General features: G+C 38.8%; 1 protein-coding gene across 1 annotated transcript in view; it reads right to left on the reverse strand.

Moving 5' to 3' along the window:
• Window positions 1-18,853, reverse strand: part of eif2ak4 (eukaryotic translation initiation factor 2 alpha kinase 4) — a 173,704-nt gene that overhangs the window by 25,857 nt on the left and 128,994 nt on the right. Inside the window, exons 32-33 of the mRNA XM_039742281.1 lie at window positions 11,346-11,432; window positions 8,202-8,314 (exon numbers count right to left, since the gene is read on the reverse strand). Coding sequence (XP_039598215.1) covers window positions 8,202-8,314; window positions 11,346-11,432 — 200 coding nt within the window. The remainder of the gene's footprint in view (window positions 1-8,201; window positions 8,315-11,345; window positions 11,433-18,853) is intronic.

The raw sequence follows: 18,853 nt of genomic DNA on the forward strand, positions 1-18,853 counted from the left end.
TTTCAAGATGGGTGGTGACCATGGTGGCCATTTTGAAAATGGCCATTTTGGATCCAACTTTTGTTTTTTCAATAAGAAGAGGGTCATGTGACACATCAAACTTATTGGGAATTTCACAAGAAAAATATTGTGCTTGGTTTTAACATAACTTTATTCTTTCATGAGTTATTTATAAGTTTCTGACCACTTATAAAATGTGTTCAATGTGCTGCCCATTGTGTTGGATTGTCAATGCAACCCTCTTCTCCCACTCTTCACACACTGATAGCAACACCGCAGGAGAAATTTTTGTTCAGTGATGAGGCAAACTTTTATGTGAATGGTGAAGTTAACAAACAAAACCACCGCTATTGGTGTGACACTAACCCACATTGGATAGATCCCTCCAAGACTGTTGGAACAAAAAAATTGATGGTATGGTATATGGGGTACAAAGATAGTGGGGCCATTCTTCATCAATGGAAACCTCAAGGCCACTGGATATGCGAAATTGCTACATGATGATGTGTTTCCCTCTTTATGCACTGAAGCTGGCACGTTCCCTGAGATTTTCCAGCAAGATGGTGCACCACCACATTATGGGTGTCAGGTCCTAGCATTCCAAGATGAAGTTTACTGGAAAGTGGATTGGTCATCGTGGGCCAGTTGAATGGCCCCCAAGGTCTCCCGATCTGACCCCCTTAGACTTTTATCTTTGGGGTCATCTGAAGGCAATTGTCTATGCTGTGAAGATACGAGATGTGCAGCACCTGAAACTACGGATAATGGAAGCCTGTGCTAGCATTTCTCCTGCGGTGTTGCTATCAGTGTGTGAAGAGTGGGAGAAGAGGGTTGCATTGACAATCCAACACAATGGGCAGCACATTGAACACATTTTATAAGTGGTCAGAAACTTGTAAATAACTCATGAAAGAATAAAGTTACGTTAAAACCAAGCACACCATTGCTTTTCTTGTGAAATTCCCAATAAGTTTGATGTGTCACATGACCCTCTTCCTATTGTAAAAACAAAAGTTGGATCCAAAATGGCCACCATGGTCACCACCCATCTTGAAAAGTTTTCCCCCTCACATATACTAATGTGCCACAAATAGGAAGTTAATATCACCAACCATTCCCATTTTATTAAGGTGTATCCATATAAATGGCCCACCCTGTATAGAAAATTCTAAAGGGTTCACAAACTTTGAAGCACAACTGTAACTTTAACATTCAAGAGTGGAGCAGGGCTTCAACAAAAACACAATGGCATATAAATGAGAAACTGTAAAGCCAGTTTAGAGCAAACTGACGATGAAACATTAGTTGAATCAAGCGATAGTGATGACAATGTAAACTAGTCTGCTGTTGTAGCCTACAATAACACAAGGTGGGTGTTGATCATGAAGAGCAGGAACTGGCATTCTACTCTCTTATGCTCAGGCAACACAAAAAATATTTTAAGAAATGTGTGCAACGAAAGTCACTAATACTGTCCAGACTTCAACATCAGGCTGTGCAATGGTGATGGTCTTGAAACATGTCACATGAAGGACCTGTACTAAATCTGCATCACTACAGCAGTAGACACTGGATAGATGCATCTTTCCTACTGTGATTATGTTGATGTTTTGGTACTTACATGTTTCTGTTACACATAGTAACATTTTTTATTGTTGTAAAAAAAAAAAAAAAACTATTTTGACTCTGGGATACATTTTAATGTTAAGGAGGCTACTAATGATTAAAACATGGATTACTAAGTGATATGCAACACACATACAAAAAAAAATTACTGCAGCACAGTGTGTCTGGAGTAACATGGTGACAAAATTAATGCGAGGCAAAATACAAAACCACTCTTCTACAATTGAATATCAGCGTTTGCTTTCAAATTAGATTTTTTTCACATACATTTGAAGTATACTCAAATAGTGATGTTTGATCTGAAAGACCTAGTGTATTGGGTATAAACAATAATGCTAAGAAAATGTTAGTTAGTGTACTAGGCCTCTGTAATTTAAGTGTGGCCCTTGTTGTGTGGCTTGTCCATCTTTAAACTCAAATACAGTGGTGTGAAAAACTATTTGCCCCCTTCCTGATTTCTTATTCTTTTGCATGTTTATCACACAAAATGTTTCTGATCATCAAACACATTTAACCATTAGTCAAATATAACACAAGTAAACACAAAATGCAGTTTTTAAATGATGGTTTTTATTATTTAGGGAGAAAAAATCCAAACTTACATGGCCCTGTGTGAAAAAGTAATTGCCCCCTTGTTAAAAATAACCTAACTGTGGTGTATCACACCTGAGTTCAATTTCCGTAGCCACCCCCAGGCCTGATTACTGCCACACCTGTTTCAATCAAGAAATCACTTAAATAGGAGCTGCTTGACACAGAGAAGTAGACCAAAAGCACCTCAAAAGCTAGACATCATGCCAAGATCCAAAGAAATTCAGGAACAAATGAGAACAGAAGTAATTGAGATCTATCAGTCTGGTAAAGGTTATAAAGCCATTTCTAAAGCTTTGGGACTCCAGCGAACCACAGTGAGAGCCATTATCCACAAATGGCAAAAACATGGAACAGTGGTGAACCTTCCCAGGAGTGGCCGGCCGACCAAAATTACCCCAAGAGCAGAGACGACTCATCCGAGAGGTCACAAAGACCCCAGGACAACGTCTAAAGAACTGCAGGCCTCACTTGCCTCAATTAAGGTCAGTGTTCACGACTCCACCATAAGAAAGAGACTGGGCAAAACGGCCTGCATGGCAGATTTCCAAGACGCAAACCACTGTTAAGCAAAAGAACATTAGGGCTCGTCTCAATTTTGCTAAGAAACATCTCAATGATTGCCAAGACTTTTGGGAAAATACCTTGTGGACTGATGAGACAAAAGTTGAACTTTTTGGAAGGCAAATGTCCCGTTACATCTGGCGTAAAAGGAACACAGCATTTCAGAAAAGAACATCATACCAACAGTAAAATATGGTGGTGGTAGTGTGATGGTCTGGGGTTGTTTTGCTGCTTTAGGACCTGGAAGGCTTGCTGTGATAGATGGAACCATGAATTCTACTGTCTACCAAAAAATCCTGAAGGAGAATGTCCGGCCATCTGTTCGACAACTCAAGCTGAAGCGATCTTGGGTGCTGCAACAGGACAATGACCCAAAACACACCAGCAAATCCACCTCTGAATGGCTGAAAATGAATACTTTGGAGTGGCCTAGTCAAAGTCCTGACCTGAATCCAATTGAGATGCTATGGCATGACCTTAAAAAGGCGGTTCATGCTAGAAAACCCTCAAAAAAGATGAATTACAACAATTCTGCAAAGATGAGTGGGCCAAAATTCCTCCAGAGTGCTGTAAAAGACTCATTGCAAGTTATCGCAAACGCTTGATTGCAGTTATTGCTGCTAAGGGTGGCCCAACCAGTTATTAGGTTCAGGGGGCAATTACTTTTTCACACAGGGCCATGTAGGTTTGGATTTTTTTTTCTCCCTAAATAATAAAAACCATCATTTAAAATCTGCATTTTGTGTTTACTTGTATTATATTTGACTAATGGTTAAATGTGTTTGATGATTAGAAACATTTTGTGTAACAAACATGCAAAAGAATAAGAAATCAGGAAGGGGGAAATAGTTTTTCACACCACTGTAAGAAACTCCTCTTTTGCTTCCTTCTCACTTTCTTCAGCATCTCCATTGAATTAGCCTTATGTAATCTGTTTGAGGATCAGGGGCTGCACTGTTAAATCACTCAGCCATAGTGCCCTTCAATTTTCTAGTGTACTGTTTGAAAAGGCTGCCACCTCTGATCTTGACTTGCTTTCCTGTTCTTCATATAAATTATTAAGAGTGTCAAGATTGTTCTTCTGGTAATCCTTGGTGCCCTCCAGTGGCTGGGGATAATTAGTACAGGAAGATTTATTCAAATCATAATGTAAAATTCTCAAACCTGCTTACTTGATTCAGGGTTAGGGTAGGGGATAATGCCTATGGCATCCGCATGGGTAAACTGACCAAAGATTGAGGGGGCTGGAGGTTATCCCCAGTAGTGATTCCCCTAATCTTAGACCATTTTGCTGTGCCACAGGGATAATGTCCACAAGGGAGGACTTTACCGTTAATTTTCCAAAATCGGTTTGTTTCCACAGTTCATGTGCTATAAATCAATAAATCAAATATCAATTGTGATTGTAAAGTTTGTTTTGCCAGTTTGGCGAGGGGATTTCTTTTCTCATTCTTCCATGCAGTAAAGACCACAGAGGAAGTATATAAGAAAGGGCAGGGGATGCTTTTTTCCTTAGGAGACTGTGTTCCTTTAATGTGGAAAGTGACATTCTTCACATGTTCTACAACTCTATGATGGCCAGGTGCTGGGCTGGTAGCATCACCTCAAGAGAGGCCCACTGAATCAACAGTCTAATTAAGAAGACAGGCTCAGTTATGGGACACACTCTGGACCCCCTAGAGGTCGTAGTGCAAGAGAGGATTAAAACAAACCTGAGTTCCATTATAAACAAGGCTACACATCCTCTCTCTCACACTCTAACACTGAGGACTTTCAGTCAGTTAGTCATCATCCAACCCGCTATATCCTAACACAAGGTCACAGGGGTCTGCTGGAGTCAATTCCAGCCAACACAGGGCGCAAGGCAGGAACAAATCCCAGGCCGGGCGCCAGTCCACCCCAGGGCATACACACACACACACCAAGCACACACTAGGGACAATTTAAGATTGCCAGTGCACATAACCTGCATGTTTTTGAACTGATGGAGGAAACCAGAGCACCTGGAGGAAACCCACGCAGACACAGGGAGAACATGCAAACTCCACGCAGGGAGGATCTGGGTTCTACTGCGAGGCAGCAGCGCTACCACTGTGCCGCCCCTAAGGAGTTTCAGCCAAGTAATTATTCAGTAGAAATGTGTCAAGAAACACTACTGGGGCTCCTTCATACCAACAGCAATATAGTGCCATCTGCATCAGTCAAGTTAGAAGTTTTCTTCTCTTTTCTTTTTAAATTTTCTACCTTTTTAGTCATTTTGGTGTGTGCTCAGACCAAAGATTGTGTGTGTCTGTGTGTATATATAGACACACACACACACACTTGTTTGTTTGTTCATTTATTTAAAGAGCTTTATAAAATGCTTAATTTGCCCCTAGGGGCAAATAACATTTGTATATATACAGTTCTATCTATGCAACGTACATAAAGTGCCTGCCAGTAATCGAAAGTAAAGAATGTTACCAATCGCACAATATGCAGGTGGCATTAGAGAAGCAGAAGGAGGAATATGGGGTGTTTGTGCAGTCTGCCCTCCATCATTATCTACAGGTGAGCAGTAGCTGCATTGGCACAACTATTCAGAATCTACTGACTGTCTGGTGACCACCATAAAGAAGTGCATTTCAATAACATAACGTGAAAACAACCATTTATTTTTTTAATTTACAAAAAAAAGTAGATATCATCTGCTGATAGTGTAGAGTTGTTTTTTATTTCAATACCTTGCTAGTCCTATTTATTTAGAGTTCTTGGGAAGACACAGGCAAACAGTCAAAAGAGTCAGTAGAGCCTAAAAGTATACATTATGTATTGAATAAGTAAATAAAAAACTCTAACCTTCCAGGCCACTTATGAAGGTTCTTAAAGCTGGTGCTTTACTGTATTCCCCTAACAAAAATGCAAGGCTACAGTTAAGCATTAATGAGACACCAGCTCTCTGCAGACCTGTCCTATAAGTAACTGATAAAATGTGATACTACAGTGTGGCACACTCTCCCGTGCTCATGTGTAAACACCTACCCTGTAATGTGCCCAGTCTGTGATTAATACATGTAACTAGTACATTGCCAAGGGAAAGGCTTTAGCTCCTTGAAACTGTGTCCTAAATAAAATATGTTTAAAAAGTTGTGAATGGTTGAAAAAATAAGCTTAACAGTAAAGTACAAAGTAGTGAGAGTGAGGCATTCAGAGCTTCTATGGCTGTTATTACGTAATAGCTCAGCACAAATAAATGACTGCTATTGTTTTAATAAGATATGAGAGGAAACTTCAGGGACTGCTTTATAATTGGCACAAGCTGTGCCACCAGATGTTTTCCCACTGTTAGAAAGTATGCAGCATTACTGCTTTTATTAAAATGTGATCCATCAGAATGGATTTGGGCAGCCACAAATAGCATTTCACATTCACAAGTGATGCTAGTATTGTCGTCTTTTTTTTATTTTTTATTTATTTCTTCAGCTGACTCTGGTTACTCTGTACAAGACGTTCACTCTTCAACTAGTATGAATGGCATTGTATATAGTATGTGCCTCCAAAGACACTACGCTATAACAGGAGTGAGCGCTTCAACACAATTTTGATTTTATTTTGGTTTGATATACTTTATAATCCCAAAGGGATTTGCCCCTTCCTTATATCACCTTAAACATATTGATATGAAATTAGTATTATGACATCTGAAAAAAATACAACAACAGGCTCTAAAATTCTACTTGTTTTGCGCTGCATGAATCCAACTATATAACTAGAATGGCCAAACTGGAACTTGGAAACATTACAAAACTTACTGGCTCCCACAAATGAATCCAGACTTCAAGAAGTGTCAACTACAATGACAGTACTAAAGGATTACAGGGCTTCTGCTGTTAGTGGAGGAGTGTGCATATTAAGTTACCCATCTTGCATGGCTGGACTAACTGACGTCAATTTCAGGTGGTGAAACTCGGTCCTTGGAGGATGTGGCAGCTGCTGGTTTTAATTTTATTAATCTGGGATTAGTTTAGAAATACAAGTATGACTTGCTCATAATTAACTATTTAGGAATGTAAAGAAATCTTGTATATTTTATTTTTTTGACGGGGGTTGGGGTAAATCAACAGAATTAGATTAATTTATTATTTAAGAAAACTAAAGCTGTGTCCATATTACATGAAATGTACCTTGCATGGGTCTGTCCAAGTATGTATTTTATAATCCACACTTAGGTGCTGCAAATCTGTTTATTCAGAATATTCACCCCATGTATATGATTGCAGAATAGATTTGAATTTTGCACCCAGCATGAATCACATTGGGCCCAATAAGCATTCTGTTCATTAAAAATAAAAGAAACTGTATTTTCTTGGAGCAAGAAATATATTTGCAATCACGGTTCATTTCTCACAGTGATGATGCACACGTCTTGTTACTGTCCCCTGACACCTTAGACCAGCGTTTCCCAAACTCAGTCCTGGGGACCCCCTGTGGCTGCAGGTTTTTGTTCCAGCCAGCTTCTGTTTTTAATTGAACTCCTGGGCTAATTAAGTGATGTGTTATTTACCAAGTTCTGTGTTTTGGGAACAATATAGAAATTAGATAACTAAGTTTGCTACAAAAAAATATTAAAATGTACCAAGCAGTTATATAGGAATAATGTATTTTTTTTCTTTTAAACAGTATTTTCATCTTGATTTTATTCTACTTTTCTAGATGTTCTAATTGTTTAATTAATCCATTATTTACTAATTAGTGGGTCTAACGCTAAAGTAGTTGCAGCCTTTGATTATTCAGTGTTTGCCTGGGTGTCTGCTCTGCTTGTTTTTGTCATTATTAAGATACAACAAAGGGGATAAACTGTACAGAGAAAGGACAAAGTATAATGAAATCAACAAAAGAGAGTTAAGCATTTAAATCTATAGCAAAAGCAGAAATATTTATAAATGTCTTATAAATGTAAAGCTCATGCTGCTATACCAGCTAATTAAATGAGATCAGTGTTATCAGGTGTTGTCACTGATTAGGAATCTGGTTGGAACAAAAACCTGCAGCCACAGGGTGCCCAGGACTGAGTTTGGGAAACACTGCCTTAGACTCTCAAAGTGTCTGGCAAACTACAATAAACGATGTGCCTGTCTCATATCAATTGTTTTATAATGCATAATGTAGGGGGCTAGCTGTATAAAAGAAAACTTGTTTAGTCATAGTCTCTGGTAAAGAATCGTTTCCTATTGATAATGCCATACCTGCTCCAAAGTTAAGAAGCCTCATATAACCAATGTGGAGTCATGTGTGCTATAACATGCATAAAATTGAATTATTTAAATGATTGTTTTAACATTGTCTGCTTATACAGATTAAGGTTAAATTCATATAGTTTCTAAATATTCCAAACTAAAATTGAAAAGGCCAAACATGCTCCTAAATACACCTTTACTTGCCTGACATTTCTGTCTTCATGAACTCTGGCTCTAGACCTCTGGAACAGATGATCAACCAAATCAGATTCCAGTATACGTTTTTCTGACTGGCGATCTTTTTCAAAGCACTTAACCTAAGAAATAAAAAAAAAAAAATAATAAGTTAAACTTATTATTTTGGTGACAAAGAAAATACTTGTCAAAAGTACCCACTAAGCTCTACCTTCATATTAGTTCACTTCATACAATATGTTACAAGGTCTAGGCATAGTACAGAAACAGAAATCATTTGAAAATTTAAAAAATCATGAAAGTTTCAAAAGCAGATATTACTTTGAAAAGTTTTAATAATGTACCCATTTTTTTTTTTTTTTAAATGACTTTACCAAGAAATACTGCCTCTCACACAGAACTTGTCAAGGACTGGAACTAACCAGGCTAAGACTGCTTTGACCAAACTGTGCCTGTACACCCCTCTGTACCACATTCTTAATGGAGATGATGCATATGGTATAAGAAATGTGAGGTGTGGACATCAGTGCGGTAAAATAGAGGAAACACCAACTTACTAGTGCTGAATTGGTACTAACATTTTGACTTTGGTATCAAAACCAACTTTCGAACCCCAGTACTGGTTAGAAAAAGGTTACAAAGCTAATAATGGCTAATTCCAAAAAAGAAGTGTTGTACTCCAGCCTCCCTGGTGCATAGCACCACCACGTTGCACGACGTATTGCTTGCCTCTTGATACCTGTGAAATCCACAATGCCTCAAAACAATAAAGGGTGTCCCCTAATTATGCACTGATCATTTTGAAGTAAAAAGGAGGAAGGTGGGGTTTTAACCATAAAGTTCTGATCGAGTCAAATCATCCAGTTTAGTTTTGTGAAGTCACAAAATAAATGTTTTTCAACAACTGCAACTGTGATTTTTCTAGGGATGGGGTGTTGGTGGTGGTGGGGGATTAAGAGGAAAGCTGACATTTACTTCAGGAAATGATGGTACTGTACCGTTTTAATATTTGGGTTTTTTGGTACTTTTCCACCACAGGAATACCGCACATCCCTACAAGTGACATACAGTACATGCAACGCAGAGCAGACTTGTGCATTTGAATCCTGGTCTGGGGCCTTTGGCTTTCCGTACCACATGCTAACACCATGAGGATTTGGTTAATTGGCAAGTGTAGTTTGGCACAGTGCACCTGAACCCTATTTAGGGTCTGCAGACAGGCTGCTGTAATAGGCTGATCCTATTTTTACCTATCCATCATACAGAATCTCTTTCAATAAAACATTTGAAAAGACAATAGTGGAGGTCTGAGAAATATTGATCTGCTCTGCTCTACATAACATGGTACAGAAGCACATTAGGACCATAGGGGGCACAAACACCAGTGACACAGTAAAGGAAAAGCACCTCTTTTTCTGTGTTAATCTTGCACTTAATTTTCTTTTTTTTTTCATGCCGCTAACGGCCACAGAGGTGACTGCGGGATTGAGTGGAGGCTGAAGCCAATTGTTAGCATGTAATAAAAGCTATCACTGCATTTTGATAAAGTAAGGGAAGTAGATGAATAAATAAAAAATATCGATACTACATTGAATAAATAAGGAATATCATTATTAGCAAACTGAATAAATAAATGCATATCTAACATTGTACCTTTCTTCAATTATTATATTTGTTCATCCAAAACCACCTACAATATGAGCCCACCCCATCATGTGCCCTGCAGCGAGGTTTTCTTGCTTCACTGCATGCAACTGTGTGCATTTCTCTGTTTTGCGGTCAGGAGTGGCTGTCGTACCAGTAAAATAAAATATATAAAAAATAAATAGACAAGCTGAGGGTAAAACGTGAAACAGTAAGCTAATTTGCAGCTGAAGTTGTACCAAATATTTGTCTGTTTTAAGAGATGAGTTTGCAAATTGGCCAATACATTTCAATGGTTGATGTGTATGGTGTGTTGTAGTAAAGATATCTCGGTTAAAATGGAACTGTCTCGACAAATATCCTTAAAGAGTAAGTGCGTCAAATGTCAGCAAAACTGGTCTACTGGGAGCTGAATTGTTTCAAGTGGACACATCAACAGACAAACAGATATGGCTATCACAATAGATGATTCTTGCATTATATGCAAACAACCCTAACAAGTGATTATTGAACACATTTGCCCTTCTCCCACTAGAATGTTTTAAGAACAGACCTAATTTAAATGGTTGGTGTGATAAGCTGTCTGCCAAAGACAAAGAGCAGCTAGAGAGAGTGGTTTGTGCCACTTCTAAAACCTCTGGTCCTCACCTCCTTACTGTGGCTCCTCTCTGCTCTTTCACACAGGAACGTAAAGTCACCTGTCGCGGCCTGCCCACCCTCTGTTTGCAATTTGTTTATCAGGAGAACAGCTCTGGTCAATCAAGATCAGAGCTACAGAATAAAAGTGCTTACCCATAAGCCATGGGATGCAAGAATTTAACATACTGTATTGGCCTTAAGGGTGTTCTGTACTAACTCAACAAATATGTCCAAGAGTGTTTATGTTAATTCAGCTGTTTGCAAAACTGTTGAGCAGCGACGGTTACTTCTGTCTTAAAGTGTTATGTTACTTGGTAAGAATGTCATCAAATCAGAATGCCCAAAAAGTGTTAATCCTGCATTACTTGTGATTTTTACACAATGATACTTTAATCTTGTTATCTCTGATAAAGACACGTGTTATTGTGAATGTTTTTAAACAGAATGATCAAAATTAGCAGGTACCTTCACATATCAGAATTTTGCAGAATCACCACGAATGTAATTTCTGTATTTTTTGTTTTTATTTTTTCAGAAAATCCATCTAACAGTGACTAACAATCTTCTGGATGAGGGCCAGCAATATGTATGATGCATGATAAAATGTAACAATCAGACCATCAAGTAATGGCACTTAAAACTAAGGTAAAGTAACAGTGCTGTAACATTTTCAGATCTGCTTAATAATTCATGATCGTGGGGGGGGGAGAAAAAGGCAACAGCGCTGGGTACAATGCAGGAATCAGCCCTGGAAAAGGTTCTAGTCCACTGCAGTGTTCTCACTCACACGGGGTTACAACATAGAATGCAGGATCTTCAGGCAGTAGTGTTGAACCACTCCGTTATCCAACAATAAGATAGAATATTTACCTTAATGTAATTGCCTTCTTTATCAGAGACCAGTGCTAAAAAGGTGATGCCAGCTTGTTTGCAGTGCTCTTGCAGAGCTTCCTGAGACTGAAAAAAGATAACAGCATTGAAAAGTGTTTGTTAAATTCAGATTCACTCATTTAAGGTACAACTCAGCACTATGAATCTAATTACAATCTCCAAATTAAAACTGAATGTTGTGCACAGAACTCTGAATACAATTTAAAGCACTGGGATTGCTTCTTTTGGAAGGGATTCCCACTTGACTGTTGATGAATGAATTGGGTTATTTTCAGCAAAGACACACGATATGCTACTCCATGAAGTTACAGAGAGCATTTGCTAAGTGCCAAATGACTATCCTGCTTTGCAGTAAAGAGAAGCTCCGGGTCACTCACAGGATTCATTCATTGTCTTTCTGGTGTAGCCCACCGTGTGCTGCAAACTTTACCTTCAGTGGCTCAAGTAAGTCAGTTTCTTCAATTCATACAGAAAACTGAACATAATTGCTTTAGCACAAAGCAAAAATCACTCAAGTGCCAGGTCCTACTTAATTTTCAACAAAGCAAAATTTTTGTTGTCACATACAAATTAAACATATGTAACAGTATGTCATAACATTTTACGTCTCATCAGGAAAGAAACCCTTAATTTAGCAATATGAAGCACAAAACCTATAATGCACTAAGTTATTCTAATATTTTACTAAAACAGTGTACCTCATAAGGTCTCCACTGTACACAAACATCCCAGTACTTTTATATTTCACATGCTAGCAATCTGGAAATCCCATCTTATCTTGGTCTAGGATACACATGAAGAGATGTCACATTTCCAAACATTCTTCTGGCAAGAGAGTCCTCAGCAGGAGGCTCAAATGCTCCAAGGTCACGTCCTGTGTAGGCTCCAGTCTTCTCACTGGATGAATAAGGCATTTGTTTTTTTTGTTTTTTTTTCCCTCTTCTTGAAGATGATAATTACTGTGCAGGCTCTTATTTTTATAAGCAAACAAAATACATGCAATGCAGTCTATCATTATATTTTCAGGAGTGTTTATCAATCAATGCTGCACTTTTTGTGATCAAATATTTATTGAAATTTTGTTAAGCATGAATTATACCCCACAAAGAACAGTGCAGTACAGATACGTTAACTCACTAATGTCCTTATGACCAATTTCTACCCACCCCTACCACACTGTTTCTGGGGAAAAAGAGATAAACAGGAGGCAGCACTTCAATTGGGATATACACTAAGAGAATAGTATATACTATTCTATACTATATATAGTATAATATAGAATATTATATACTCAATATAATGGGGTTCCATTTGAGTAGGTACTGTATATGTACCACAGAACATCTTTTTGTCCCATCTAAGCACCCTAAATTTGTCAGGAGGTGAACTGCAAGGCAGTTGCATGTGTAGCATAAGACTGCTGACCTTTATTAAACTTAGGTTTTCCAGTTTGATCACTTGCAGTCTGTTGTAATAAATCAAGCTTTCTTTATGGCCTCTTTTCAGTGCTTGGTTCACATCAGTTCTGTTAATTCCATCTCATTATTTGCCAAGTCCTGATTATATGGGGTGATTCAAAAGGAAATAAACGATTTCAAAAATGTTTTATTCAGTAGCTAAATATCATATGAGCATGTAGTTTGGATCAAATACGTTAGTTAAAGTTAATGTTTATTTAGCACTTGAGAAAATGACGGAACATATTGTGGCTGCTGTAATTTGTTGCAAGGCATCTGGGGTGCCAGCATACAGGATTGTTGTGTGCCATACATCTCATTTCTTTTAGAAATACACACCATAAGTGCAGAATCAGAATTTAGAACAATCTAGAATTTATTCAAGTTACATGTCCTGCTGTTATATCTATAGTCTGAGGTGGACAGAGTGAAGAGAGAATTAGACAGTCCTGTTCATTGTGGTGCACCAATGTTGCTCACACAGTCCTTGAGACTCGTACACTGCAGTCTGCCCCACAGATGATCCAATTTCCAGGACACAACAGGCTTATCCACCTGCATATCTCTGAGTTTACCCCTTAACAGGGATGGCTGGATGATATTGAAGGCACTAGAGAAATCAAAAAACATCATTTTCACAGTGCTACTTGCTTTGTCCAGGTTAGAGTAACCCTTGTGGAGCAGGCAGATAATTGTATCCTCCACTCCAGTCTTTGTCTGATAGGCAGTGGATCCAGGTGATCAACCACAAGAGGACTCGTATAGTCCAGGACCAGCCTCTCAAAGATCTTCATGATGTGAGACATAAGTGCCGCTGGTCTGTAGTCATTAGGCGTGCCTGCCTTCTTTGGATCAGGAACAATGCAGGATGGTTTCCAAAACAGTATCACTTTCTGGAGCCTTAGGGACAGACTGAACAGGTGACAGAGGATACCACAAAGTTGGTTAGTAGAGGCCTTAAGAATTCGAGGACTGACTCCATCTGGTCCCACAGCTTTTCCTTTGTGTAGCTTTGTCTGTTGTTTTCTCACTTATTCTTCAGTAATGGACAGTCCACACTGATGGTCAGAGACAAACTCATCACTGGCCATTCCAATTAATGTTTTAGGAGTTGTTGATGATGTAGGGATGGTATGGGGAGACCACTGTCATTGTCACCTTCTTCCAATGATCAGTAAAAATCTGTTAAAAAAAACTAGTTCCTGCAGGACGTTAGCTTTCACTACATTCCCTTCTAGCACTCTAGCCCAGGATTACTCCTTTACATATTTGAGATACAGATAAGCGCCATGTTCTTAATGGATTACCAAAATTCAAAATGCATACTGCTGGAATCCTGTCACGAACTAAGCGAATAGACAAACATCATCTGGCTTTCTGCACATTATTAGATTATCTTTAAAACTCTGCAACTTACTTACAAAGCTGTAACCTCCAGCACCCCGATTACCAGTCATTGTTTCTTGCCAGTTCTAAAGGCTAATTTATGAGTCACATTGGTTGGCCTAAGGCCAGGTTTATACTTCACCTGAGGCGATGCATGCTGCAGTGGATGCTCCTGCTACGCAAGCATTGTACTGTTTATAATTGCGCGCATACTTTACGTGAATCTGGAGGAATCCACCAGGTGGCAGTGTGAGAAATTATCACAATGAGAACAGGTTCAGCTTCGCTGTGTTGTAAATTGCCTGGAACACCCATTAAATTCTCTGAAAAGGATGTTTAGTGATTAAATCCATCAATCCAGGGATGTGTCCATTCCAGCTAGCATTGGACACGAGGCAGAAATAATCCCTGGACGAGGCATCAGCTCATCGCAAGGTGAATACAAGCACTCACATACACTAGCGTCATTTTAGTGTCACCAAATCTGCCTATCTTTGGAAGGAAACCGGAGCACACTGTGGAAACCCAGCAGGAAAACATGCAAACTCCAGGCAGAGAATACCAGCGATGTGACTCCGTGCAAGACAGCAGTGCAACCGCTCTACCACCATGTGTGTAATTATTAAGACTATTCTTTATTTAAACAAAATTAACAATTTATCTGTAAAATGTAACATACATACTTTAATGCATTTCATCATGAAAGTGACATCAAGTATAAATCTAAGGATTCTAAATGTGCAGAGAGTTGGAATATCATACATTTAATGTATTCTGTGTGGCGATCTATTGCTGTTTGCCGCTGCTGTCAGGTCCGGAGGAAGCCTCAGAAAAAAAAAGATGGCACAAAAGACGGTATGCGAGACTTTTAAAATGTATCCTGTCATTGCGATTGGGAATATGTGACACTTGAATATAAAAGCACCACGGATGCATCTGTATGTCGCCATTTTGTTTTACCACATTGAACCATTCATCAAATATCGAAGCCTGCACATCGATCCCGTAGGATTCGCAAAGCGGCTTTCTGTCACATGTAGATAGTATACAGAGTCTCTGACGTCACATTCCAACTTTTAGAACACTACACCACCTACCAACCCCCTAGACCCTAATTCCCCCCGACTTTTGCTGGTACTGCAACTTGCATACGCGTTGCGTTTATTTCTGAGGACCTGTTCAGAGGACGCGTGAAATGAACGCTGGGAATGCGTGGCAGCCATGATGCATGCGCGTACACGTTCTGAGTGTGAAGTATAAACAAGCCCTTAGAGAACAGTCATAAAGGTTTTCGGCTCTAATTCAGTGCAGTGTTCTTCTTTGGCCTGTCATGTGAAGCTTTATCAGCAATTTCATTCAAATTATAACTCACTGTTCTGTTCCTTTGCTACATTTTATCTGGTGACATCTACAATTTTATTCTCTAACTGGCTCACTGCATTACTAACTATACTTAAATCTTTTGTAGTCCCTTCACGTTGTTAATATATTCCCACTTAATGTTGTTTAAGGCTGTGTGTAGAATCCTCAAACTTTGTCTTCTAATTTATTAAGTACTGAATGATTCTCCAATAAAATGTATCTTGTTACTTGGCATTGTACTCATTTAGCTGGTATGGTGAAAATTGATGATGGTGCAAATTAGATGTTGGTGGATTTCCAATTCAAGTAACTCAGTCCATCTCATTTGATACATACACATTGGGTTAAGGTCTGCTGGCTGTGGTCGTCACCACATAAAGCTGAATATACAGATAGGTTCCTGGATCCATGCCAGGGCTTCTCTACCATTATGGCATGGTGTGATATTCTGCTGAAAATGCCCATTCATAGATTACTACTGTGGATACACCTTACAAGCAGCAGTGTCCTGATGCTCTGTATTCATGCCCCAGTAATTTGATTTCTTTCTTCTTTTTTTGGCTGCTCCCGTTAGAGGTCACCACAACAGATCATCTTCTTTTATATCTTTCTGTCCTCTCCATCTTGTTCTCTTACATCCATCACCTGCATGCCCTCTCTCACCACATCCATAAACCTCCTCTTAGGCCTTCCTATTTTCCTTTTGCCTGGCAGATCTATCCTTAGCATCTTTCTCCCAATATACTTGGCATCTCTCCTCTGCACATGTCCAAACCAACGCAATCTCACCTCTCTGACTTTGTCTCCCAACCATCCAACCTGAGCTGACCCATCCTCGTCACACCCAATTTGCTTTCTTTGAATTCTTAAATTATGGGCAATCATACCATATTCTTGCTCAAGTTTCCTTCCCGGGTGTATTATTTCAAGCTTTTCATAACTTACATCCTCAAAATACATAATTTAACAATAAATGGCAATTAGTCATTGTGTGAGATAGTTTCTTATTATTTAAAAAAGTAAGACAATTACCTGAAATACTCTGGAACCTGAGCCTATGATTTTTGGTTAATGATTTCTATACACGTTGAGTTAAAATTATGTGAGCATACCAAACTGTGTGTGTTGTATGCGAACCAAACAAACAAGCAATTTAACATTCTTAGAGTGAAATGCTTTAAGAAAAATGTTAGCAGACAGCATCTGATAATATTTAAATAATTAATCTTTAACTAATGACAACTTGTGCCTCTCTGCTCCCTAGGAGTGTTGGCTTTGGAATATAAAATGAATATGCCAACAAGGAAGCCTTCTGTGGGGCACCCACTGTGTGCCTCAGTTAAGGTATGGCACTGAAACCTTACTAGGCCTGTGCCTCTTATTGAGTGTGCACTGAGGAACACTGTAATCGTGCCATCTGAACTGGCCACCATCCAAAAGAACAAAAGGCAAAGCCACTTTCAGCCTCACTGACTGACAGTGTTGTAGGACACAAAATGTGCAGGCAGATGGTAATGATAAAGGCAGCTCTTAGTTGCCAGGCCTCATATGCAGAGGTAGGATTATGAGCAAATAAACAAGTATTAACAGAGTAAGACTTAACGGACTACTTTTATTAATAATCATTTCAGACTGCCACTTGAAACCAAATGTACTTTGATAAAAGAGCAAATATCCAAGTGAACGTTTTAACTACTTTTGACAGTTAATGATAGTGGTCCCGTTTTGTGGAGAAGTACTGCCTTGTATTTTGTCACATTTGTGGCAGAAGTGTAAAAGAAAGGACTATTTTTGGTCAGGTGTTCTTAGGCAGACGTGTTGGTTAGCGATTAACTCAGCTACTTCTAAAAAAAAAACCAAAACAGTATGACTTATTACACTAACAGCTCTATGAAAGCAGTGTTACCCTTTAAATTTCATTGTGTATAAGACTGATTTAAGAAACAGCTCCGACTGTGAATGTAATCCTTTAGCATTTTCTAAACAGAGACTCAGTCATTGGCAAGGCAAGAACTAATAATGCTACATTTTATTCACTTAAGTGAATCAAACCATTATAGTTGGAATAAATTCTCAGACTCTTCCCAGCATTGATGGTGTCTGAAAAAAAAAGGTACGACAGGAAAAGGTTATAAAGGGGAAAAAATAATAAACTGGCCGTTGGAACATGAAATAATAGGGCTGTGTGGTCATCTCTTGCACTTGCCATCATCTGTGATGAAATGAAATTCTGAAATTGTAGAGCTAATTAGCCATTCACAGGTGGCTTAGTGTGCTGCTAGGGGTTACAACCCAGAATGACATACAGTCTCCTACTGCTTAGTCCTTTTTAAAACACAGCTTATTATTCTGCTGGAAAAAACGTGTGTGATAAATGACCAAAGCAAAAAGTTCAGTTTTTAAACCATAAGTATGACTTCATCATGTTTTACCCAGATCTGTCCTTACATACACATACAAAACACACCTCTGTAGCTTTGTGACACAACAAGAAGTTGAAAGATGACTTTTTGCCCTCATCATTTCAAAGTGACAATTGTTTAGTTGGTTATTGACAGTAATCTCAAATTGTACTACAGTCTGTTCATCACATTCGAAAAGCTCAGGGAGATCAAAGCATGGACTGTTAACACTAGAGATTGGAAAATGACATTTATTACCTTTAATGTCTAGGCCTTGCCTTGGTCTGCTTGGAAGAGCTGTGTATGTGCTAGTAAGTCACACAGATCACAGGACACTTGTTAGCACCCCAGTTTAAACACAGCTTGTAAATTTACTTTTTCAGGGATCTATAGCCTACCCCAGCAGTAATCATAACAAGGCAGAAAGAAGTACACATGCATACCTACAATCATTAATAGCATGACAGTATAAAGTCACCAGTCAGCCTTACACAAATGTCTTTGTAATGTGGGAGGAAGCCAATCGGAGGGGCCCTGTAAGCTCATATTTACATCAAGCACCAGGTCAACAGGCTGGACACACCACAAGCTTGGGTTGTCACCATTTTTCCTGGTATTCTCTGCAACTGCATTTCATCTTATATGGTCTCACTTATTATCATGGGTAGTCCAGCACAAGCAGGAAATAAATCACAGAGCTCATTCAGTAGGTAGAGCATGCTAATTATAAATTATACACAACTGTACCTCCACAGGCAGCAGCTTTAATTAAAGGCACATGTGGAAAATTAAACTGTGTAACTTTTACCAATCATTTTTCTTGTTCTTTCATGCCTTGACTACTATTATTCACTGGTAGTCGCAGGAGATCTGAAGGTTA

The sequence above is a fragment of the Polypterus senegalus genome, chromosome 18 (assembly GCF_016835505.1).
Source record: "Polypterus senegalus isolate Bchr_013 chromosome 18, ASM1683550v1, whole genome shotgun sequence".
Taxonomy (NCBI): Eukaryota; Metazoa; Chordata; class Cladistia; order Polypteriformes; family Polypteridae; genus Polypterus; species Polypterus senegalus.